Source organism: Falco punctatus, assembly GCF_963210335.1.
Source record: "Falco punctatus genome assembly, chromosome: 1".
In the NCBI taxonomy this organism is placed as follows: domain Eukaryota; kingdom Metazoa; phylum Chordata; class Aves; order Falconiformes; family Falconidae; genus Falco; species Falco punctatus.
In genome coordinates this window covers 112,192,976-112,219,681 of record NC_137580.1, presented here as the reverse complement: position 1 = coordinate 112,219,681, position 26,706 = coordinate 112,192,976, and the positions used below count along the sequence as shown (strand labels likewise).

Below are 26,706 nucleotides of genomic sequence, written 5' to 3'. Positions count from 1 at the left end.
AGATAATGACAATACTAGGAAATATTGCTAAACTCCAACACCACTTGTAGCAATTATGAACATCCTCATTCTACAATGTCACATGTAGATGGACTCTAATGGATGTTCAAGGAAAGCACTGGAAGCTTGAATGAATCTAAGAATCATGGCTTATCAAGTAAAGTTCCATCAAGGTTGCAGTACTGCTTTATATACTTACAGCAGCTTACACTGTGGGTCTTTTTTTAAACTAGAAGAAATTTAATATTACAGTACACTTCAATATTACCACCATAAAGTGATCTTCTGGCATGAACTGCATACTTCTGTATTTTAATATCTTAATCAATGAGAACTCACCCCCATCTGTCCATAAACCAAGCAATTCTGATTCATTTGATATTGTGTTTTCTTCTAAAGTTTCTTCAAGTCATGCTGCTGGCCCTGTTTTCTTTGTCATAAAATTACTTTACACTGCTATTTCTCTGTTCTTAAAAAAACTAATTAGATGTTTTGATTTGTGTTTTATTTTCAACAGCTAAAAAGCTTGATAATGGCCCCACTACCAAATGCTGAATTAGTTCAGAACTCTTTGCAGTTGTATCGTTACCTGCTTCGATGCTGTAAGCAACTTCCTGAAGAGAATATTCGTCAGCATTACAGACATGCAGTCAGGCAGGTGAGAAACTGATTTCTGTTGGTGGAATTCAGTGTTGTGAGGCTTTTCGTTTTTCTCCTCCTACAGTTTGGACCAACTTCTTATAACTCCTGACGCTTAAAATACTATTCTTCTGCAAGCTTGAAACATTAGTGGGTTTGAAGGATTATACCAGGAGTATGTAGGAGCATTTCTTTTTGATTGCTTTGAATCTGAAACCACCTATTTTCCTTGGCTTTCATCTCTAATTCTGGTGTTAGTCAGGAGAGTGAACAATCATTCCTTACTCACCTAAACACGTCTTTTATGGTGAAACTTACTTTCTTGTCAGTCATGTTTTCCACTGTATACCTCCACCCCCAGCTGCCCCCTGGATGGGTGAATCCCATCTAATTGTTCATATAGAAGTAGTTTCGTGCCTTTGATAGTACCTGTTGTGCTGTGTCTTTCTATATTTAGTGTGAATTGAAGTTTTCTGGGTTTTTTTTTGCTGATGATGTGTGAAAGGAGTAAAATGCTTAATATGAAATTACATTTGACAATGCTTGTTATGGAAATAGCACTGTCAGGTGCTACCATGTATGTTTTTGCCCTTTCAGGTCAATAGTTTGCTTGCATCAAATATTTTCTTTGCAATTTCAAAGTGATCCTTATTTTGACAACTGTTGTTTTAAGTTGGGTAGTCAGTGTAACACTTTGAATTTTTGTATATTGCAGAGCTTCAAAGTTCATGCTGATGAAGACAATCCTGAGCGAATCCAGCAGATCATTAAGAGGGCCATTGAAGATGCTGACTGGGTCATGAGTAAGGTGCATGCATCAGATTGTCTAAGTTTTGCTCTCAGTTCACATCAAAGAATAAAACATCAGAGGCAACTTAGGAACAGCAAACTGTTGTATCCAGGTGACAGAAAATACTTAGCCACTAGGGATTTATGATTGTGATAGTTCTTGCTTAAAAATTCTTCTTTGTCAATATAAACTTAAGTGTATTTTTTGGAACCAGTGATGCTTTAAGTTGGTCTGTATAAATCTTTGTTTCCATGAATAATTCTATTAAATTTCAGCATTAGTGGCTATTATAACTATTATGGGGGAAAAAAAAACTATAATATTTTGCAAGCCAGTTTGTTGATATGTATCAGCTACTTTCCTAACAGGAATCTATCCTCTCTGAGTTTACATAAACTCCCAGAATGATTATTTTTTTTTGTTCAGATCTTGCCTGTGACTACACAGATCGGGGTCCAACAGCATAGTGGCAAAATTGTAGGAACTGGTTTACTTGTGCCATAATTATCACCCAGTGGCTATGCCTCTTTACTATCACAGCACTGAAAGATACCACTCAAACTGGTTTCTTAAAGAGTGAAGATTGTTTACCGTTAGACAGCTGAGTCACCTGCATTTCCTTGGATTGAAATCTGGTTGGGGAGCACAATATGTTAACATGGGTTTCTGAGAGTGTAATGAAACAAGTCAAAAGTTCAGCTTGCTCTAAGTATCTGTGATTTAATTTACTAAATGACTGTTAAGTCCTTCTCTCTGTCAGGCCATGAAATCCAAATGGGAATTGTTACAGAAGCAAGCACAGATTAGTCATAGATTATAAAATTACAGCAGTAGCCAAATCCCAGCAGTTACAGCCTAGCAAATAATTGTCTGTGCCTGAATCTGATTTTATTCTCCCTGCAATTATGAAAAGCCTCATTCTGATTCTGCTACAGAGATGGTAGTCTGCCTCATTGGAAAACTGGTAACTGAACTCTGTGACAGGAGCATCAGATTCACAGCGCCTGCCAAGAAGCATTATTTTATATTGTAGAGGGAAAGCCTATCAAATTTTAATCTAACTTAAAGGAAAGTGAGATAATTTTATGTAGATCATGAAGAAGGCTGTAAATCCTTGTCAGTGTGAACTGTTCCTTCTAGTTATGTGCTCTTTCACGCAAATAATTATTTATTTCTTTTCTTTTTTAGTATAAAAAGCAGAAGTAGAAGAGGAATGATGAAGACAATGTCATTGGTAAACATTTTTAGAGGACTTGCAATCAAGCCCAGTACTCTATTATAGTTATTGCCTGGGGTTTTCTCTTACCTAATACAAATACAGTAATTTATCTCTCCTTGGGATGTCATGAAGTTAAATCAATATTTCTGAAGCTGTTTGAGTCTGTAGATTAATAAGCACAGTCTAGTTTCAAAGTATTAGCTTGCATAATCACTAAACTTTAGCGTAAAGCCCAAACTTTTCTAAGCTTTGAGAGAGCTTCTCAGGAAAACTTACTGAGAATAAAAATGTAACCGAATACAAGACACTAACAAATAATTAGTGCCCTGTCTGTCTTTCATATCTGATGAATTACAGCATCTCATCTGAAAGAATTTAACTAGTATCTGAGCATAAAGGTCTATACTGGGAGCCTGAAAACCTGAGAAAAGCTCACTGAGGATCAGAGCAAATTTCTCTTTACTTGATTGTGGTCTAGATCATACTATTCGGCCTAGATTCGCTGTAGCATAGCAGTGTTTGATACGCTTACTGTGTAGACTATTTGGTGGGAAGGTTCTTCTGTATAAGTAACAGTGGATTTGAGTTTGTATAATGCTCAGAATTACAGTAGTCAGTCTGTTATGTCAGATCATCCTCTGCAGGACCATATAGATACATTTTCAGGGTGGAGGAGGTATGACCAGAGCACAGATTTAATCTAGTAGCAGACACAAAAGCATAGGCTACTGAATGGAGAACACACCCACAAGAACTTTAAGTCCATGTGAAACTTGAACCACTGTATTTTCCACTTACCTGTCCATGCAGTGGGAATATCTTCATTCTACTGTATGTGTTTGCGCTTGAATTAATGGTTGTCTTATTTAAAGATAGGTGTCTGTCACCCTAATCTGTAAAGTTGCATGAAAATGAACACCGTTCAGATGGGGTTTGTGCACTGAATGGTATGATTACTGAAATGTGCAATGTTGTACAGATATAAAGGCCTTCACAACTTTTTGTAATGCCTAATAAATGTCCTTTAAAAATGGGAGCCCATGTCCTTTTTAAGAAGACTGTCTTTTCACTGCCCTAATGCATTTTCATCATGGAACACTCAATAGAAACACTAGAAATATTAGCAATATTAAATAAAATTAATGTGGTGTACAAGAGTCCTTTTGAAACATGACCTTTGCTTCTCGCTGTACTTGGAATTTTCTACCTCAGGGTGGCAGTGCATGCCGCAGTGCGTGTCCGAAGTAGTTGGTGGTCGGGTTCTTTTTTACTGTTTCGAAATTGTTGAGCCTCTTCACCTGTCAAAATGGAACTCAAGTGCTGAGGCAGATCTTTATTTTAAACTCCAGATTTTTCTTTTCTCCATTTTTTTCTTTTCATTCAGCCATGAAAGAAATAAAGAAAATCCTAGCTCAAAGTAATTGAGAAGAATGACAAGTGCTATAAAAGAAATGGGGGCCATAAGTGACTGTTTATACCATAATGTATTGTATTAAAAAAATTTCCTTTGTCTCTGTTAACCCTAAGCCCTCCTCTTCACGATTTCCTGTTCTTCCTCTGCCATCGTCACTATTGTTCCCCTCTCTTATTCCTACATCTTTCATATCATCTTACATACCCTCAGCTTTTGTTGTTCTTGTTCTACATATTCCCTAATTCTGTTCTATCTCATCTTGTCTCTCTACCCCACTTATTTCTCCTCCTCAAATCCTTTTTTGATAGGTGCCTCAGAAGATACTCAGGTATTATTCTGGGGCCATACAGCTGCTTGATTTCAGATAAAACATGAGGGGTAATAGAGTTTTTCAACAAAGTAGGTGTAAGTTTTTCTTGATGTGAGGAAAACCGCTTTTCTTTCTGCTTAAATAGATTTTTTTTGAAAGTGCAACTATTCTGGTTTAAACATTCAAAATAATTTGATGCAAGATAGAGCATAGAAGAGTTCAGCTTTGGCAGTTGACAAGGAATATCCAGTATGAAACTGAACATTGTAGTAAAAAAGCTCAAGCAGATTTGATAGTAGATGTCTGAATATACTATTTTTAATCAAGAATAGCAAACAGATGACCCATGCTGTACTATATTATATATTTGGTCTGTAGCATGGACATGCACTGAACTCTGTGTCAGTGTGATAGTGAAAAACTGTAAGACTCAGTAGGATTAACAGTGTATAGAAACCTACTAGTTTCCTGAACTTTACATGTAACATCCTGAACCACCCTCTATTGCTTTAATTGTCTGGCCTTTTGTAGTGTGAGGCATAATATTTTTTTCGGTTATGAAATAGGATAATTACATGTGTCTAAATAATTCTTACATGCCTGTTATTTAATTTATGGATAGTTCAAGAGGGAAAGCACCAAGGAGCTGGAAGGTGCAACCGTGGCACGTCTGCAGCTCTAAATGTGTGAAGTGCCAGCTGAGATATGGAAACATTGGACCAAAGGTATGATAGATGTAACTGATAGGGTAGGACCAGGACCTGTGAATTGTAGATTTTGGAAACCGGTACAGCATGCAGTTCTTAGTAGGGTGTAGAGGGAGAACATGGTTGTTGAGGCTGGAGACATCATGACTAAATATTTTGACAGTATTAATTCAGTTGTAGGGCGTGATGTCTGAGTAGTTAGGGGGTTTTTTATACATATAAAAACAATCTGGTTTTCAAAATACCAAACCTTTTAATAGAATGGAAATATAATATGAAGATAACTTTATTTACTCTGTTATGGAACAAGTAATTTCCTTGGTGGTGGGGAGACATGATGCAAACAACTACTTACTTCCTTGTAATAGTGAAGGTAACCCCAATTTCTAAGCAGACATGTTTCTCCGGGCTGAAGAGTCATTCAGCTGTGTAGCTGAGGCTTTTATGTTTTCAAGACATTATACAAATTCTGTTCTTCAGTAGCATAATTTGAGACCAAAGATGTTACATTAGCCCCGATGCAGATGGGAACGTGAACTCTGAAAAGGGATTTTGGCAGAACTTCAATACTTTTGACCAAAATTGTCATCCAGAAAACTTATACTCAAAAGTAATTTAATCCTGGAGTTGCCCTCATTTACTACTCACTAACCTGTTTCACCTGAGAGTTTATATGGTAAATTGAGTTCTCTTTGTTAGTATCAGCATTTGCCTTTGAGCAACTCTCTGCCATCCAGCCTTGCTGGGACAGAACAACTGTTCTCTGTTCCACCAATTACTTCACTAGGTACTAATGGTGCTGTGCTACGGATTAGCTGCCAGTGGCTCTAACAGGGCCCACTGTGGGTGAGACACTGCTGCAGGCATAACTTTATTCCTCTCACAGGGGAACACTGCCTTGGCCAGTCTCCTCCATGGTTCTCTGATGGCAGTGGCAAAGAAAATAACACTAAATTGGTGCATCTGTTTTTCCATATTCAGTCATCCAGAATCTCTGAAACTAAAGATGTTGGGTGCCAATTAAGTAATAAGGGATAAAAGAAACTGTGTTATATACTGTAATTACTATTGCAAAGTTTAAAAGAATAAAGGCTTACAGTGCTTATTAAACTGTTGACACAATAAAGGAAGATGAGTAAAAAGGCGCAAGCCTATTCTCTTCATAGGGTTTAGTTTCTTTTTACTGAAATGAGGAACCCGTGTCAGTTCTGGTAAGTAATGGACTGTTGATAGGTATATGCAATAATTGGATGATTAAGGGCCCATCAGAAGGTAATGTCAAAGTTTTCGTAGGCCCCACTGATAAGCAGTCCTATAGTAAGCATTCAGTTGCCAGCATCACTTTTGGTCACCTGGTCATTCATTAGCATGAGGGTTTTCATCGTGTTTACACAAATCTAATAACTACACTCTGGAAATAATAGATTTGCAGCTGACCTTGAGTCAGTAACTTATAAGTGCTCCTCTACAATTAGAGGAGTTGAGTGCTGTTAACCGTTCAAAGGTTGTGTACAGACAACTCCGTCAGTTAAGCTAGAGAGAGGGTTTCACAGAGGGCTTGTTATGCAAGACAAATATTAGAACAAGGAAAAGACAGCTGAGAGACTTCTGTTTAATAGGTTGGGATCGTGCTTTTAATTCTTGAAGTATGGAGAAACAGCTTTATTTAGATCACATCTTAGCTAAGGAAAATTAGGAAAAAGTTCTTGGTCATTAGCTCCAGGTTATAGGCTTGCCAAAACTCAGTCTAAGAACAGAACCAAATTTGGTGCTATGCTTTTATTTTCTATGTGTATTTACAACATGGGGAACATAAAGCTGAAATTGTGTGGAAAGAATATGTATGTAATGAATGTGGAAGTGTAACATGTCTAGAAAGACTGGAACAATGGCAGTGGGTTAGTCAATATGGGTTTTTTAGCATATAGGTTCTGGCTGTTAAGCCCACAGGCAAACGTCAAAGGGTCTACTTTTGTTATTAGAGCCTTGGAGACTCATGTTGAAGGTTTCTGCATAGTGAAAATCTTTCCTTTTTTCATTTATTTTTTTTCCTCCTTTGTTCATAGCAGGTTTTGGCATGGCAAAGGTGTAAATTTGTGGCTTATCTAAAATACAGGATAGTATTCTTCACTTCACTTGGTTAGAGATGTATATATTTCTGATCACATTGTTATGTCACAAGTGTTACTGATTTCAATTCACTCTTGCCACAAAGTAATTTGAGCCCTGTGGGTACGGAATAGAATACTTCCACCCCAAGCCAGGTTTTGCTTAGAGTCATTTGTCAATAACTGAATATTCTTTAAATCATTCTTTAGCTTTAGCACTTTAGCACTTGTTATATCACAGGCATTGCTTTTTGTTTATAGACATGTGAACTTAAGAATTTGATGTTAAACAAAAACATCTCTTCTATGGTGTTTGGCTCATTTTCAAATGTCATAAGGAAGTGATCTTTACAGTGGTACTATAAAGAACAAGTATACACGCTATTTCTGAGTATATATTATCAAATAATATTCACTGTGATCTTTTTTCAAGGAAAACAGTTTCTTATTTGTGAATAGCTTTTAACTTGGTATCACAAATTGTGCTTTCATATAAAGCTCTGATAAGATGCAAACCGAACAGGCAGCACAGCAGCTATGAGTCTTAAACATTCAATATCGTAATATTCATTCATTATGAGAGCCCTTGACCTTAAACTGTAAGAACAAGTCTTTAAAGCTTTACGCTCCAAAAATTAGCGTCCATCATTGTCATCCAGAATAGCATATGTTTATTTGAAATGTGCGAGTAGTCTCTTTGTCAAGAACTGTCTTCTAAAACAAGTCAGTAACACCTGAAAATGGCTTGATGCTGTACTGTGCTGCCCACTTGGTCAGTTGCTTTACTGCAGTCTTTTCTACTGTTTAGAGGTGATGTATTTCTTCTTGAGCATCAGCCAGCTGGCACATCTGTCAACTTTTGTATTATTTGATTAATTTATCTTATACTTCTGTCAAGCCAGGTTTTATGAAATAGTGTTAACTGAAGTATACACTAGTCCTTTCAGCTTCTGAGTAATCAGGGAAGACATATTAACTTTAAAAAGACCCAGCTGTTCTTTGAAGAATATTTTCTGTTTCCCTCATAATTGTTTGATATTTTAAATAGTTTTTTAAAGTTTAGAAGCAGAGGCATCTGTTACAGCTAAAAGCTTAACAATGTTTGTATTTTTTCACTGATAGAAGAGGTTCCTGACATTGCACACTTAAATGTGCAAGATTACTCCCTTAAGTAAGCTAGTAGGTGATGAAAATTACATTTCTGGAACTGCAGTTTATTGTCCTTACCTATGAACTGAGAAGCCTAAGAAGTTAACTTCCCATTCTGTTAACTATTGACCTGTCTGCCTTTTCCTTCAGAAGAATCTGCCTTCATAGTCTGCATTAATTCACTTTGAAAAGGATTAACTTGATTTTATTTTTTTTTTCTTTAATCACTAAATTCTGAGACAGCTTTGTTTGGGTGCTTCACTACGTCATATAAAATACTTTCTTTCAGCTGCTGCCCTGCAAAATTAGATTGAACTGCTTCATTACCTGTGCATTTCCTTCTGCTGGTGTTCAGCTTCATCTGTTGAAAAACTAGTGCACTTGTATGTTCTTTTATTATTACAGCTTATTTTTTGCACAGTCTTTAGTATCCTTTTTGAAAGAAGTTTAAAAGTGCTGGTGTTTTGATTAGTATTTCCTGCCATTCTACAGAATGGATTTTAAAAGATACAAAATTGACAAATTCTTGCAACTGATTAGGTTGACTCTCTTCTGTGTTAGGTAATGTCACACAGGATCTGGGATTTTCTCAGTCTTACTTTATCTTTCTCAGTAGTCACCTCATCTACAGAAAGTCAGCTGTATCTGAGGTGGTATGAAACAAGGAACAAGGAAAACTGTGTTTCAAAACAAATGTCAAACAGAAGTTAGTCTGGAAAATGTTATGTCATGATGGCAGACACAGGCAAAGGCTGTGTTTGCTGGAGACACCTCCCTGATACTCATCAATCTGAGGAATGACTTCTCATGCCCCAAAATAGATCATTTCATTTTCCACAATTGTGCAACTGCAAGAGCTGCTTTCTCTTTCTGTTTTTTCCTCCTCTTCTTATAGGTCACAAAATGGTGTGTTTAGCCACTGTTTACAGTATGGAATGCAGACACCTTTTGAGTCTTGGAGACCTCTCCCCAAAGAGCTCTGAAGACTTTGTCCTCTCTTAGCTGGAACTATCTCACGCTGAGTTGCAGCTTTATGGCCAAGATTTTCAAAAGTAGTTCTCAGATTGCTTTTTAGGTGCCTTACTTGGGAGACCTTAAAAGTTATGCTTGGTGATAGTCTTACATACTTCATGGTGGTGCCATATAACCTCAGGAAAATAAGATCACTTCGCTGGACTGCTATTTCATATTCTGCCTTGTCCATTTGGATTACGTGGAAGGGTCTCTAGTTCACTGTCTGCATAGTGATGCATATATGTAACTGCTATTAACAATTGGGTTGTCATGGTCAAGATGAGTAAACAATAACTTATAGTCAATCTCAATACTTTTTTTTTTAAGAACTAGTGAGAGCTCTTAACACACCTGATTCTCTTCACATACTCATTTGCTTCCGCTCCCAGTGTTGTGGTCACTATCTTCCTTTAGCCTGATGATTTCAGTGTACAGAGCACCTCTCTGACAGGTTGAGACTCTGCTGGCAAGTAGCAGTAAAATGGTTATTCCCCTACCAACATGACTTTGAATTAGGAAGATACTAAAGTGGTACTGTTAATTTTACAGTTATTTCAGAAGCATAGTTTAAAAATAGAGATCTCAAATTCTGCTCCCAACTGACATAATACAGCTTATAGAATTTCACAGTTACACTATACCAAGTCTGGTAATTTCTAATTGATTAAATGCAGTGAAAATGCTTCTAGTGATGAAACTTAAGAGATGAAGAGCCAATCCCTGCCCTCTATAACTTGTTCATTATCCTCAAAGCTTATTCATAAGCAAAGGTGCAGGGTTTATAGCTAATGTAGTAATACAAAGAATGTACATACCACAGTATGAGTGGTATTTAGCATAAAATAGCTTGAATGAAATCATGTCTGACGGAGAGGAACAGAATCATAAACACTTTAATCTAACAAAGATACTCTGAAAGGTACAGGTTAGATACCACACTGAACCTGTAATCATCTGACTTTATTGTACTAATTTTGTAAGTATCTGCAAGAAATCACAGATCATAATTATATAACTTTGTTCTGTAGAGCTCTATAACACTAAGAACCTCTGGGATTCATAGGTACTGTTTGTTAGAAAAAAAAAAAGCTGGAGACACAAATCTTGCTTTTATTATCTATCAAATTCTGTCTTCGTCTATAAGAACAAAGACATTTCAGATAATTGCTTAATGGGATGTTTATTTCTCATGCTGTTCATGGGTTCAAAGCCACCAAAATCAAAGGGAAAGATTCCTGTGTACTTCAGTGAGCATTCGCTGTCTTACACCATTTTTCACTACCCTGAATACTTAGAGAAATGTATGATGCTTAATAACATTTACTGGAATTAAAAGTGAAACAGTTTTGCTTTTCCAGTTTTACAAAATATAGTCTCTGCAGTACGGGCCAAGTTCAAGAGGCGAGTCTGGTGTTGATGTATTGGCTTTCAAGTCAGCTTGGAGACTGAAAGCAAAGGCATTACTTGTAGTTAGAACTGCTGCATACAGTGAAGGCATAAAGAGCATTCTGAAGTTTCTTCGACCACTAATTAGTTGCTTTCATTTCCCATGCTCATATACTCTTTTGGAAAAGTAAACATTGAAAGTCATGCTGCTGTCTTCTGAGCTGAAGAACTACATTCCCTTTTTCTTGTTTTCAACTTTAAATAGACCACAGGTTTTAATATTGATAAAAATGAGTTGATGAATTGCTGATCATTAGTTTATACTGTGCTCAGTATATATATATAATATAAAGTATATACAGTGTTTGTGTGTATAAACACTGACCTAGAATACCCCTCTGAAAATGATCACTTGTTCTCCATGGTGCATTCACCTCTGCAAATTAGAGATGGGGTGATGCATGTTTTGCAAAATAATCATCTAACAATAGGAGCTCATCTGAGATGAGGAACTTAATACAAAAACCTACCAAAAGCATGCATGAGCGTCATCTCTTAGCTCTCTATCTAGAGCTATCAGATGTTGTATGGGCAGAAACTGTGGGTATATCATTACGTACATGAGAATTCATCTTTCCTGATATGGTCATTCTATGAAATCAAGGCATTGTTAACTGTGAGAATTTGTCTTGTCACTGGGAAGTAATTTCAAGATGCCAGTCATCTGTCTTCCATACATTTCCTTTCCATTGAAAAGAAATAGGATTTCAAAAGCAAAAACATGGGAGGAAATCAGGATTAGAGATGTTGTATTGGATGAGGGTCTTCACGCTTCATGTAAATACAGGAAATATTGACCTCCCAAAAGTCTTCCTAGTAAGATGAACAATTTGTTCTTTTGGAGAATCCTCAGGGTGTAATTAAGTCTTAGAAGCTAGTACATGAGAGGAAAGAAGGAAATAACATAGTGGGTTTCAGCCTGTGCTGGTCAAAGCACACTCTTGAGCTACTTTAACCTTAAGACAGTGTTGTAGTCACAGAAAATTTCCTTTTACATAACTTTCTGCCAGGCTTTGGATGACTAAGCCAGAATTAATCATCATAAAAACAAGATGAGGTAGAAACATGCTTATGACCAAAAATCTTACAATTTCTGTCACTTAACAGTGAAGCACACAGTCTATGTCAGCTCCCTTTGGTTTAGTGGCTGTGGTCCAAGTAGCCCCTTACTGCCATAGTTAGATGAAAATTTAAACTGCATGAAGTGATTATTTTGTGTCTTATCCTTTTGGGAATAAGGAAAAAAATTGTTATAGGTATTAATAGCACCTGCTAATTAATCTGTAACAATCCTTTGATGTTTGTACTAGGAGTTATTTTTAAATTATATATTATACAATTTATTATATATAAAATGTATAATAATATTACATAATTATACATTAAACCCTATGATTTAACCCAATTCATAAAGCAATCCATCATTTTCTAGAATCTGATTTTACTGTGTATCAACACATGTTCTTCCACATCTGTTATTTTTTATTTTTAATAAGTGACTTTTCAAACTCTCAGGTGGTGTTCCCCCTTCCAAATGCAGCTTCAAAGGCTAATCTCTCTCTGTGGTCAAGAGTAGTGTAAATAATTAGTATGTTTGCTTGTCAAGTGAAAAACAAGCTAAATATGTCCCTAGCCTGGATTTCCTGTAGAAAGTGAGGTAGGAAAAGCAGTGCGATTAGAGGACTGTCCAGTTTGGGCCTTCCCATACAAAAAGAGTGAGTTTGGTAGAGGACCATCATGATGGTTGAGGCTGTGGCACATGTGTCATGAGAAGAGGCTGAAGCAACTGGGCTTGTTCCATGTGGAGAGGAGAAGACCCAGGGGACTTAATCGCAGCCTTTCAGTGACTTTAAAGAGGACATTAAGGAGATGGAGCCAGGCTCTTCACAGCGGTGCATGGTGGGAAGTTGAGAAGCAATGGGCAAGAAGTTGAAAAGAGAAGCCCAGACTGAGTGTAAGGAGACTATTTCTCCCTGTGAGGACAGTCTAGCAGTAGAGTAGGTTGCACAGATATGTTGTGCAGTCTCCTTCCTTAGAAGTCCAAGATTAGCCTGGATTATGCTCTGAGCAGCCTGGTCTGACCTCATACCTGACCCTGCTTTGAGCAGGAGGTGGGACTAGAAGAAATGCTAAGGTCCCTTCCAATCTGCAATCTCCTTTAGGTTATAACCTTATGCATGATGTAAGTTTCTTTACTGACTTTATTTCATTTATGGGAGTTATGTTTGAGGAATATTCCGTAAAGCCCAGCACTATTCAGTGTACCATATTTCAGCAACTGCTTGAAGTTCGCTTACACGTTGGTTTTGCTTGCTAGGCAGTTCCAAATGACGAAATGGTTGTTTTATTCGGTGGTGGAGAATTAGTCAGAATATGTGTGAACAAATTTCTAAACCATCCCTGTTATGTGTAACAAATAGAAAAGCATCAAGGATGCAAAGTAAGCATCATGTTTAACAGCAGCCTGAATAGGAGTTTGGAAGTTAAAGACTGCTTGCCTCCTGCTGACTGACAATTTAGGATGAATGTTTCTCCAGTTTATATGATCATTGGATGATTAACAAACAAGTTTAAAAAACCCATAGAAGATGTAGTGAGAAGATACATTCAGACTGAATTCTTTATTTAGATTTGTGATAAGCAACAAAACTTCCTTAATTAGTCCAAAGATTTACTTCTTGAATTGGAACTGGCAGCAGATCAGCAGAAGCTTGCTTTCTGGTATACTCAACAGAGACTAACAAGGTAAATTGTCCATATTTCAATGTGTAAGTATTTAGCTAGACTTGGAGCTCAAAATCAATGAAAACTGACTAAAAATACTCTGAAGATGCTGAAGAATGTATATTAGAAATTGTCGGGTTTTGTAAGGGAAGGTAGATAGTTGCTAGTAAAGGAGTTGTAAGTTCATTACCACAAATCCTCTAGCACTAGCTTTTTTTCCTAACACTAACAGGGGGAAGGTGATTTCACACTTACTGAAAGTTTTGAAAATGTGATGTAATTTTCACAGATGTTGAAAGCTGTGCACGGTTAGGAAAGACTGGCCTAAATGTAGCATTTTTCAATAAGTCATTCAAAACAGCTTAAGCAGGTAAAGGGTGCATGAAAATAAAGTAGAGCCATAAAATTGCCTGAGAAAATCCCTGTCTGTCCAGAAAACAATAAAAAGCAGCTGAACATACTATGATTTTGTGTAGGCTAAGTTATGCTGACCAGAGTTTGATGCTTGAGCATGCACAGAAAAAATTTAAAAAAAAATTTAAAAGTCTATAAAGGCTGGTATAAAGGAAAAGTTAGAAGCTTGTAAGTCAGCAATAAAGATGAGCACTTGACTTTTATTGAAATTGTTTGAACAGTGCTGTATGTTTCAATAAAAAAATCAAAGGAATGGAGAGAAATCTTGTAGTTAAGGATTGCAAGTTACTTTCACTTCCTAGTAGAAAGATCTCATGTACTGTGTTTAGAGGTGAGGGACTGATGAGAGGGGAAATGAACTCACTAACTATGTGTACTTTTGTTGGAGGTAGTAGTGGGAGGGAGCACTATTTGCTGGAAGACTGAGGCTGGAAGACTTTGTTATGAATTCTAATCAGGAAAAAAGGATAGATTCCACGTGGACTAAAACTTTTATACTAGAAGCTGTATAAAACATCCCCATCTCTTTTTCCAAAATCAAATATACCAGTTTCTATCAAACTTTTCAGACTGTCTCAATTCTAATCAGGAAAAAAGGATAAATTCCACATGGACTAAAACTTTTATACTAGAAGCTGTATAAAACATCCCCATCTCTTTTTTCCAAAATCAAATATACTAGTTTCTATCAAACTTTTCAGACTGTCTCTTAGTGCTAATAAATATTGGTAAGTATAGCTGGATCCAGAGAGCCAAAGAAAACCTTCCATTCCAGAAAGTGGTAGAATAGATGTTTTTTTGTTTGGTTGGGTTTTTGTCTGTTTGGGGTTTTTTTGTTGTTGTCATTCAGCTGTCGTATTTGAGATGCTTATGTAATGAGTATGCCTCTCTCTGTCAGGCTTTATGTGGAGGTTATATCAGGGTTCATGGTAAACTGTTACACTAAGAAAACTAAGAAATTCTTAAAATACTTCTGATAAATTTAAGTCTTTCAAACTAGGCTGACCCAAAGAAGTATGCACGGTTACAGAAAGGAGTGGTTTGCTTTGCACAGGCAATCTGTGAGGACTGATGGTTGACTACTAAAAAATGAGGCTATGCAGAGCTGGTCTCATACATCTATTTCAATATCTGACGCTTTCCCACAATATTGCTTCATTAGAGATGGATTATTTGTGGCCCTAGCAAAGTGCAAAACCACAGTCAGGGTGGGTGCAATAGGCTGATCAGTACTGTGGTCAGCAGAATGAGATTTAGCATTTCTAATTGTGGAAAATGTTCCTGTGGCTGTTTCCTTCTTGATCTGTCCATACATTTAATCCCTTTTCTTATCAAACAGATAAGCAGGCTGGGACAGTATTAACATAAAAATAGTAGACAGTTTTTGAGAGAAGTTCCCTGCTGGTTGTTTAGAAAGAAATCAATTAGGGCAAGAAAAATTCCAGAGATTTGGGTAGAAGTATGAGTTGATAGAAAGACAGACATGCTAAATATGCAGATCAAATAGCTTGAAATAGTTCCTTTTTGTCTGGTATGAACTGCTTAGTGAAGCCATTTTTAGATATTTTTTTTTTTTGCAGCAAATGACCAAGATGCCTAGTGATTCTTTCTCAATGTTAAGCAGATCAACTGCTCCAGCAGTCACAGCTGCTGCAAACAAACATACAATGAGAGCAGCAGGAGGGTGCTCTCTCTTTTGATAACAAGTTAGTGATGTCTTGTGGATTCATTTTAGTGTTTTTCAGCCAACCAACATCACATTTATGGAAGGAAATTGCTCACAATTGCTTCATAAAGAAAGCATGTGGTTTAATGGCATAAATAAGAAAGCAGGCAAAATTATTTATGAGTATGCTCTTCTACTTATTTCCCGCCCCCCCCTTCAAATTCAGCTTCATGATTGTCCCTCAGTGAGGAAATACAGAACTGGATGATGATCCATCCTTCTCTGGGTATCACAATCGGCCCATGTTCTTCAGAGGCGGAATTTTTTAGACTGGGATGCAATACTACAGTGAATGCAGATGCTTGCTTGAGGAATGAAATTCAACCAGTGTCTGAACTTGTGCCTAAGATCAATTTCCATTGGGCCAAGTCAAAGAAATGATGGTCAGTGTTTTCTCAAAGCCATGCACAGCAGCTTATAGTATTCACATGCCAGTCAGGAAGGCCATCGTATATGGAGGTAAGGAGGGTGAGAGAAACTGAGAAAAATAAGAAACACAGTCTCTGGGTCCAGTACAGGAGGACAAGGAAAGTTTTACAGTTGTGCACATCAGAGGTTTTGTAGGAAAGGCTGACAGGAGGATTAGTGATGCTTTAGCAGAGAAAACACACTTTTTAGTTGGTCAGAGCTCCAGAGTTAAAGACTTTGGCACAGTCCCCAAAGAAAAGAGAAAAAGAAATTGCTGTGAACATTGTCATTGCCTCCGCTCACAGTGAGTCTACAGTAACCAAGGGAATGATAATTAAAAGATTATACTGGGCCAGGGGGAGGAAGGGACAAGGGACTTGAAAGTGTGTTTTCTGGTTATTTCCTGAACCAGGTAAGATCATTAATGATTTAACTTTTTACTTCCTTGATCCAGGATGGAGTGCTGTTACTTCTTTTTGCATCTAAGGTTATCCTGAGTGTTTATTACCCATTTTAGTAAGCAAAAATGTGATTTTTGTTATCTTAATATTGTGTCTATGTGCTTCTGAAACAGAATATGGCAGAAATAGACTGCATTAATTGCAGACTTCAGGCTCTGGGGATTTTGGTGAACTTCCCAATAGACCTAATAATAACCTTTTTCACAGCTCATTAAACTCTGAAGAAAAAGTCTCTGTTCATATCTCATGCAAAGCATGGACTGTATCTTGTAATTACACTGAATCTAATGTAATCATGTGGAATTTAAATAAAAGGTAAGAAACAATCTTCAGAAATCAGTGATGGAACACTGGATTAAGAGCCTTCATCATTGCCCAAACTACTTTATTGATGTGAATTGCAGGTAAGTTTTCAAGTCCTGTTAAGGTCAAGAACATGATCCACCCTCCATGATAAGAGACTTAGAGCCCTTCTCAAGGATTTTATGGAGTGGCTAAATCAACCTCCAGAACCATAGCATTCTCTACTCAGCTTCACAGTTTTTGAAGCAGTTTCTATAGAAGTGCATTTCTTAAATGATATCTCTAGCATATTTCCATGAGAAATAATACCACAATTTGCTGTATGTTCCTTCACATTGTGGTTAGGAACTGTGCTGTGAGATCAAAATTTTGTGTATGATATTTTAATATATTCTGATGAAAAACAACACTGAATTGCAGAATGCAGCTACACCATATTAAAATGGTCCTCGTGATTTCTTAGGCCGAGTTTTAGCTTCTCTTCCCTTTTGTTCAAGGTTTTTAAAAAAAATTCAGAACTTCAGTTACTTTTATGCTTCAGTATTCTTTTTTTTTTTTGTTTCAACCCAGAAATCTACAGATTGTTTTTTGAAAACCAGTATTAAATCTCTTGCATTGTCTGACCTTGATTAGAAATTCTGAATCCTGCTGACATCAACCAGTGCTCTGTTACATAAATTGGAGTTTCTTACTCAGACTGTGCTTTTACTAAATGGGAACACATTTGCAATTCTGTAGTTCACTGTTATTTCTTAAGCAAAAAAATCTTTATGCACATGGTAATCGTAAGGTCATCTTTCTTTACGTTCTGCTGTGACAAGCATCAGTTGCAGGCCCAGAGAAAACAAACACTGTTCTATATGTTTTTCCCTATCCACACGCCAGCTTTTCCTTAGGCTCCAGAAAATGACATCTTCAATTGGCTAAAAATAATGAAATTACATCAAGGAGCATAGGGCACGCAGCCCAGTAGACAGCCACATGAGGTGCATACAGGACACTGGTTTTTATGTCCAGTCAACTGCCAATTGCTATTTTACTACTTTTTTTTGCTTTAGTCTGTGAGGCTGCTGCAGCTGTGGCTGAGCATTGCATGAGTGAGTCAGTATGCAGTTGACATCACTTCTGCTTGAGACAACGTGCATCCAGGCACAAAGTCTGGTTATTGGTTGTCCGATTGCTTTGTCCCTCCTTCAGTTCCTTGTTGATGTTTGTAACATGCACACATGGGAATTCTGAGAAGGGTGGCTATTGAGGGGATTTTGTTATTACTGCATTTCTGAATTGGCCTAAATTACAACTCGCAGGCAGGAAGGGATGGGTTTACTGGCACAGCACTGTTAATTTAACGTTCTCCTTAACTTTCATTTTCACCCTCAAATGTTCACATTTGAAAATTTCCACTCTGCTCTGTCATTATCTCTCATTCAATCTTACACTGCCTAGATCACGAGATGAAAAATGAAACATTACATTTCTTACCCTAAACTGCTGATTTTAATATACCTTAAACCTGTAGAAACTAAAAAGGAGTCTAGACATAGACTTGGGATCCTACTTGTATTTGCATCTTTTCAAGTGCCTAGACCTGAGCCTTTGAATTTGCTTTTGATAGAAAGTTGCTATCCCTGCTTTACAAAGAACACTTCAAAATAATGAACAAGCCAGTGAACAAGATGCTCCAGTTAACTGTAAATACATTAAAATTCTTCAAGCTACAGTAATCAATCAAACTAAAGCAACAATTTTGCTATCTTGCAGAGTCTGAGGGAATATGCAAACAAATTTTCTTAGGGAAATCAAAACCCAAACCAGTGTAAAAGATTATGATTAACAGTAGTCAGTGTGAGGAGATATTTGGGAACACCTTTTTTTAACAGTAGTTATTAATTATATCTATCTCTGTCAGAAACTACTAGAAGCCTCCAATAAAATCAGTGAATCTATTGAGGTTCCAGAGCAAAAAGGCAGGAAGAACTGGTGAGAAGCTCTATTGTTTCCTTGTGTAAATCTTCATTTAAAGACATACCAGTGCCTGGGAGTTGGCTTCCATGGACCAGTTGGGTTTTTTTCTGTTTAAGGGTGGAATGTCATAATTGTCCTTAGAATTATTTTCACATGTTTTTCGACCTTCTAAATTGAATGTAGCAAATTGATAAAGTTGAAGTCTTGTATTTTTGCATAAGTTAACAACTTCCTTTTCCATGTCTCAGGCATTTAAAGTAGAAGGTGACAAAGTGGAAATTTCTAGTCTATATTATTGGGGAATTCTAGAAACACTGTTTCTATCTCCATCCTTCAGTACAGAACATTTTCACCACTCTACTCAGAAGAGCTTTAATGACAATGACTCTGAAACATACCCACATGAAATTAGCAAGCACTGAAAAATAAGACCAACAGAAGTAGGTCACCTATAACTGTTAAAAAGCTCTTATCCTGCACTGTATAAATAAGGAGGCTGAATAATAAAAGCTTAGAAATTCACTTAAATTCCTACTACGATACATTGTTTTTTACAGTATTAGACATTAAGATTCCTCGTGTTCTGTAGAAAAGAGAGGTCAGATTTAATAAGAAAGGGGAGGATGTAAACAGAATTTTTAAACCCTGACAAAACAGCGAATTCAAAGAAGAGTACAACCTTGTCTTTGAACTCTTATCAGTCCTATCAGTCCAGGTACCTTTCATTTGACCTTTGAGACAGACAGAGTTGTGTTCAAACTCAAGCAATTACAACTGGTATATGGTTTGGGAAGTGCTGTCGTGGATTAGAAGCAAGGTAGAAATTCATGACATGGCATTGGGTCACACATTATTTCTGCCTGCTGATTAGATGTCTGGAATATTGTAAATAAAGGGATGTCAAGTGATAATTCTGCTGAGAGGGAAGGGTATTGTGGGGGAAAAAAAATCCTGAACACTCAGCGAATGCAAAGAAGCATGGACTTGATACAGTCAAGCAGATGAATGCTCAAACTACAGAAAACTTGGGTCTATTTTTCAGGAAATTAATCTTTAGCAACCCTGGATGGTATCTATATAGGTGTGTGCATGCACACATAACTCTGTTTACCTCTAGGATTGCTTACACAAGTGCTTAATGTTCATTTTTAAATAGAAAAACTAGACACAGAAAGAAGAAAATGCCTTGCCCAAGCTTGTCCAGTGAAAAAAAAATGTGACAGATGAAAAGAGAACGTGTGTTTCCTTGTTTCTCTTGTGGGTTTGTGCACTATTTCTGTAATCTTTGATCGGCACCTCTTTCTCTAGTTATCATTGTAATGATTTTCACCTTGTATTAGTCAGCAAATTTAAAAACTGTCTTTAATTTGAAAGCAGTTCTAAAAAGTTTCCTTAAATTAGTCATACATAATATCAATGAATGAATAACTGGAGCCAAAATCCTTGGGAGCATACTGACACACCACAGCGTTTCTGAGTCTGCAGTTGCCTGGCAGCTCTCTGTACTGCATGCAGCCGTTGGCTCTGGGATTGCTTGTGGCTTTCAGACCACAGGTAGGAACCTGGTTTTGTAATATGTGAATGTCCACGTGTTGACTAAAATTGAAAATCAGCTTAAGAATCCTATCTTCATCATTGTCTAGGTGTCCTGGCATTCACACACACAACATGGTGTGAATAGCTCATACCTCAGGGAGCTGCAGTTTCCTTTCAGATTTTGAATTATGTCAGAAAAGCACAAAGGGACAAACCTTACAGTCAGCAACAGACAGAATGAATAGGGAGCTCTGGAGAGGAAGAAAGACTATAAATACTCTGGTGAGAAAGATCCTTTAAAACTTGATCAAAAATAAAGAAGTAATATATTTGTTAAACTTAAAATACTTGTCCTTAGTTGTAATTACCTGTTTATATGCTTTACTGGTCCATATCCTAAAGCTCTATGGTTCTGTAAAATGTCTTGAAGTTGCTCACTCTCTTTCTACAGCTGCTAGTTTAATGTATAGGAGAATGGCCATACAGTGATAAAATCTCTTAGAGGTCTTTCAGGATTTTTAATTTTTTTATTGTAACACTGCCTGTGAGGTTGCAAAAACTGTTCAATGTGATACACCATCCTTATCACCGAGCACACGTAGAAGTTGAGGTTACAGCACACTGTGCAGGAAAGAGGAGATGCTTGCATGGTGACTGGCCACCTCTCTGCCTCCTGTCACACACATCATGTAATGCTGTGGCAGCACGTCAGCTACCCGCCCTCCAGTTCTGAAAGAAAATAGAGACATTTTGGGATTCCCCTTTCGTCTGCTATCCATATGTAGTCTAAGTCTGCTGTTTTGCCCACATGATCCTGGGGTATAAAATGCTTTTGCCTCACAGGAGGGTTACAGAGCAGAGGAGAGATTAACGGAAAGAAATTTTGACAGATAAGACCGTCTCCTGGCAGGTTTGGAAAAACTTTTCTCAAAAGCACGGTAAGTTGGCACTGCGTAAGTGTTCTGTTTCCATTCATTTACTGCAGCTTGCAAGTAACTATATGGCAAACTGTTTTGGTTTTTTCCCCATATTAGCAGTGAAGTGTTGTAATCAGTCTCCTGCTGTTTCCGAACTGTCCTGCTGCTGTGAAAACTATTCCTCTTTCTGCTGATTTAAAGGTTTGTGCATGTAAGAGGTAATACTGTAAATGTTATTTAAAGAACCCTGTTGTGGAAAACATGAAAATTAAGCAAGTTCTTACTCTGAATGCCAGTGAAGGGAAAATGTCTCTTCTCACTTTTTTCTTTTTCTTTCTCTTTTTTTCTTCTCTTTTCTTCTTCTTTTCTTTTGTCTTTGTCTGGTGTTTTTTTTTTTTTTTTCATTTTTTCTTTCTCTTTTTCTTTCTTTCTTTCTTTCTTTCTCTCTCCCTCCCTCCCTATCCTTTCCTTCTATCTTTTTTCCCTCCTGTATTACAAAAGTGTATAGGCACACTGCAGCGTTTTTTATTGCAGAATAGTAATTTAGATTTGTTTCTATTTTTTACCTGTAGAGAAATGCTTATTACACACTATTTCTTCTAGTGGGAGTAACAGACAGGTCCTAACACCTTACAGTTTCTGCACAGGTAGTTGAATGGATTTCTTTTCTTTTGTGATTTTACAGTGGACAGCCACTTGGGAGCCCAGCAATATAAATTTGTATTTATACATATACAATATATGTAATTAGTAGTATACATAACAAAATAATACATAATTTTCATCGGGATTATGTAGCAATGTATATTTTCTTTAATTTTTTGAAAACATCAGTTTTATTTCTGTTACAAATCGGATTCAAACGCTGAGACTAATTCTGCTTTGCCTAGCATTTTACTAGTTTGTGCTTCTGTCACACCTACCCTAGTGCAAAAATCCATTTTTGGATCAGAGATTAGCAGAAAGTGTTTGCTAAAATGAATAACATTAAACTTTATACATTCTTATATAAATGATATATGTTACGTACAAATATGTCTTACGTATATATATCTTACAAAATACAGAATTCAGGCTCTCAAAATACCATTTGTCTCCAGCAGATGAATACATTGCAAAATGTTTTTGTTAGTTTACAGACCAGTTTGGTTGTGGTTTTTTTTCCTTTACTATGTGAGTAACACAGCAACATTTTACATCCCTTTTCCTAGCTAACATATAGCGATGTGAATTAACAGGACATATAATAACTGTTAACAAAATTTTGAAAACCACATAACTTCAACCAACCAACCAAACCAAACAAACAAGTGTCAGTGTGTGTTTTTTATTGAAGTAAAGCAAGCATGTGACTTTCTTAGATGCAAGTGGTGGTTTATGTAACTGGGGAACATTTGAAATTCTCTTGCCAGTATTTTTAGAATAAGGCATGGCTGCAGCATTACACTGACAAAGAGAACTGTTAGTTCTAGTATCATTAAAAGTCAAGCAGTTTTCATTTTTAAAAACAGGACGTTAATTAGATCAGATCAGTTAGTCTGGTGAGTTTCTGAATAATTTTAAAGGGAGTTACCTTCTTGGTTTAAACACTGACCATGTCGGTTTTTTCTCCTCCTCAGAACTGTTCCCACATCACATAAAACAAGATTTCAGCACTGTGAACTGAAATTATAAACAAAGCATACAAAATGTTGTGCCCATGGCAGTTTGTGTTCAAAACTCGTGCTGCTAAGAATGAGTCCTCTGAAGAGAAGGATATCAATAATAATGTGGAGAAAGATAGGAAGATCCATGGGTAAGATCTTTGTTTCTTAATGGTTTCATTGTTCCTCTTTCATTTGAAAAGGGAGGCTATTTAGTGACTTGAGTTCTGGAGAAACCTGTAATGTGTTTCCAAAACAATAATATTGATCAAAGACAACTGTCTGGGGGGGTCACTGGGTGGTGTTGACTTGATAAGGTATACTTAAGCTTTTGTGTCTAAGTTATACAATCATTGAGGAAATAAATCATCTTGTTTTCTCTTTCTTAGTTCTAAGTTTATTTTGCGTGTTATAATGGTTTCATATATGCCAGGACTGAGGAGGCGTGTGTATGCTATAGAAATTAGCAGACTGTTTGTTAATGCTGTAATTAAGTTAGTAAAGTAACTCTATGACACAATTTGTACAAGACACCGCATAAAATAAGTTGCACATGCATATTAAATTTCTGATTTCAGGCTGTTACTTATTTCAGTTTCCTATCACATACCATTTCTTTCTCAGCCCATTCCCTACCCTTTCCTGTCATTGCTCAGAGTAGTTTATATTCAAATGTGAAGATACCTGAAGCTGACTAGTGGAAGTCGGTGATGCCATATGCTCTGCTAGCTGAAAGACATCATTGCCTTCTCCAAACTAAGGATTTTGTGTGGAGTTTGTGGTCTGGATGAGTCTTCAGTGTTCTTGAATATCTTCTGAAACCCGATACCAAATTAAAAAGTAGGAGTTCAGAAAGTAAGACTAGGTGGAAAGCAAAGGAAGTTAATATTGAAGTATGTTATTTGCTTAATGGGCTGGAGACTGGATCTAGCTGAAATTTTCACACATTTCCGTGAAGTTTTCAACCTCTTTGTTTAATTCCTCTGAGTATTTTCTGTCCAGGTCATAACTGTACAGATGTCCTTTGTTTAGCTCACATCAATGATATTCAACCTTTACCATTCCAGGCTGTATCTGTTGTTTTCCTTCCCACACAGTGATCTGGAAAGGGTGATTGTAGCTTTACTATTGACTTACTATACCCCACTCCACCCCTCACACTGCGCAAATGGTTAGCTTGTTGACTCAGTACATCTTTCAGAGATAGCTCTGAGCATCTCCCTACTGATGCTGAGGATAAAACTAACAAAAACTAAGTACATTTTGTTATACTGAATTGTCTTTCTGTCTTTTAAAGCTTAGGAAATGATGATGCCAAATTACATGATCTGAGCAAGAAGCAGATAGAGATGCCGCCTATTGCAGCTTCAGCAAAGGCCAGTAGTGGGAAAGAGGTCTGTTTCTAGCATCATTGATAATAACAGTTGACACGGGTTGTGCTTACTGCTCAAAACTTCTCAAATGTGAGAATAACTGTGGTTACATGAGGTTAGGACTGCTGTGAGATCTTTGGATAAAAGATCTTTTCTGAACAAGAAGGAGCTTTGGTAAGCCTTAAGGGAAAGAGGTGACCCAGTGGGGACTGGAATCCCTGATTCCTTTATTTGCCTTTGAAAATCCAACCTTCAATAATGAACATGTCCTTTCTCTAAAATTGTCTGGTTCACTGTTCTCCTGAGAATGTTGACTATTATGTTAAGAGCCCTTACTGAAATTATAAATGTGCTTGCAGTGGCAGATGCTGTTTGATTAGTACAAAAAAACTTTTTTTTTCTTATTTCATATCGAACTGGATTATATCAACAGTTTTATACTCGAATGAATAAACACTCATATTGGAGAAGATCACATATCTAATTTCTTGAATTTAATTTGTAGTATTTCAGTAGTCAAATAAAATTTAAAATGAAGCTTTAAGGTAATTAATAGGTCTGAAGACATGATGTATTTCCATCTTTCCTCTGACCAGAATCCCCCCCCAAATGGTGTCAAAGCTTCAAACCAAATATTAAGATGTCCAAGACACATAAAAGTAAGAAACTTGGGAAATGGATCCAGCTTTCTCGACACACTACACCTGACAGCAAAGGAGGTAAGATATGAAAACCTGAACAGTGATTTTTCATAACTTTGAAAAGATACAGAGTGCAACATTGTTTTTTGACATTTTATTATTTTTCAGGTTATCAACTGCCGGACCAAAGCCTGCCAAGGGGCACTCATGACGCCAAAGGGCATGGTGAGAGGTACAAGAGATGGGCCAGTTCCGCCGGCAGAGCTTTTATCTCAGGCAGTAGACTTTATCAAGCAGTACTACAGTTCATTTAAAGAGTAAGCCAACTTTACCTTTGTTTTTGGTATGAAAGTCCTCTGCCTACCTACCTGTCTGACACTATAGGACAGTTTGGTTTCAGCTGTTAGTAACTATCACGTTATATAGCATGCATTAAAAAAAATAGGTACAGACTATTAGAAAAGCTAAATAAAATTATTACTGCACTTCATATGCTATATCTGCCAATCTAAGGTCTTGGGAATACGGGAATGGACTTTATACGGTGCATTCCTCAGCCCCATCCCTTCTGAGTGTGTTACGTTATAGTGTGTTTATAATAAGCAGCTTGGTTAGGACTCTCTTACAGAACATTATCTTCTGTTTTCTCAGCACTGGGTGTTGATGGTATTAGCTCCTACTCAGATCAGTCTTAAACATGAATAATGCTTTTTGTTTGTGCTCTTTCAAGTATCTTCTCTCTGTGTTCTTTTGTTCTCTGTTTTGACTCTCAAGGATTTAGCGAAAGATTGGAAGGCCAGTCTCTTGCTTCTCAACCTTGCTCTGTGCTGTCATCAACATAAGCTTACTGAGCATGCTGAGAGGGGTGCTCTAGCTTCAGAAAAGAGGTTTGTGTTTTCGCAAAAATGGATATGGTGCGGAGACATCTTGTTGCAGGAAAAGCTGGAACAGCTGATTGAGGTCCAAGAGTTGCAGTGACATTTCACATGACAAACTTTCAAGTGACAGTTCAATGTTTGCTCATCCCATTATAAAACATTATCAAACTTTCAGAGGGACTCAGCCACATAATGGCTACTTCTTTAGACACTTTGAACACTTCTACAAAGCTTTCTTCCTTCTGAATCCTTCTGAAAGTCCCAGTCTTACATGCAGGCTGTATTCACTTGCCAGTGTATTACATTTGCACATCTCTGTTTCTGCTCGTCGCTATTTGATCACGTTGATTTACACTATCTTACATGCTTGCCCTTGATCTTTCATCTTGTTGAAAATGTGAAAATTCTCGGACAGTGCAGGCTATTTTCATTCTGTCTGTAGGCCAACAAAACAATTTTTGTCTGTGCTCTGATAAATATTTCTTAATGTTTTGACTTCATTCTCTGTTATCAAAGTGAAGAATTCTAGAGCTGGTTTTCCTGACAAAGGAATTGCTCAGCGCTTCCTTTCAGGAATGAAAAGCCTACTTGCTTTGCCCAGAAAAGCTGTGTCTCTGTGAAAATAATAGCACTTTGAGAGGACATTCACTATAATCCTATATTTAGGCTGAAGCTAGTCTGTTCTCTACTTTTCATTTGCTTGTGATTTGACACTTCTTTTTCAAACTAATCTAGAAAATCCAAATGTAAACTGAAAAATTACACAGAAAAGTTTGTGTTCAAACCATGTATGTCAGGTTGGGAAAAGATGGTGTCACTACTTACATTTCTGATGTGTTAATTTCTTCATTAGGCTAGTAAGCTCTGTAATTAGCACTCAGTAAAGACAGTTCCTAAATTCTGAAGCCAGCAAAAACTCTC

General features: G+C 37.0%; 2 protein-coding genes across 5 annotated transcripts in view; both read left to right on the top strand.

Moving 5' to 3' along the window:
• Window positions 1-3,684, top strand: part of LYRM9 (LYR motif containing 9) — a 42,283-nt gene extending 38,599 nt beyond the window's left edge. Inside the window, exons 2-4 of one of the 2 annotated variants that reach the window (XM_080374251.1) lie at window positions 518-658; window positions 1,355-1,442; window positions 2,618-3,684. In XM_080374251.1, the coding sequence (XP_080230377.1) occupies window positions 518-658; window positions 1,355-1,442; window positions 2,618-2,622 (234 nt within the window). In that variant the 3' untranslated portion in view covers window positions 2,623-3,684. Of the gene's footprint in view, window positions 1-517; window positions 659-1,354; window positions 1,448-2,617 lie in introns of both variants that reach the window. The other variant, XM_080374250.1, reaches the window with a different exon arrangement.
• A 1,374-nt stretch (window positions 3,685-5,058) lies between these two features.
• The window catches only part of NOS2 (nitric oxide synthase 2), a 46,261-nt gene continuing 24,613 nt past the window's right edge, over window positions 5,059-26,706 (top strand). The window contains exons 1-6 of one of the 3 annotated variants that reach the window (XM_080374178.1): window positions 5,059-21,271; window positions 21,371-21,451; window positions 22,870-23,045; window positions 24,191-24,287; window positions 24,863-24,985; window positions 25,076-25,224. In XM_080374178.1, coding sequence (XP_080230304.1) covers window positions 22,939-23,045; window positions 24,191-24,287; window positions 24,863-24,985; window positions 25,076-25,224 — 476 coding nt within the window. In that variant the 5' untranslated portion in view covers window positions 5,059-21,271; window positions 21,371-21,451; window positions 22,870-22,938. Of the gene's footprint in view, window positions 21,452-22,869; window positions 23,046-24,190; window positions 24,288-24,862; window positions 24,986-25,075; window positions 25,225-26,706 lie in introns of all 3 variants that reach the window. The other 2 variants (XM_080374177.1, XM_080374176.1) reach the window with 2 other exon arrangements.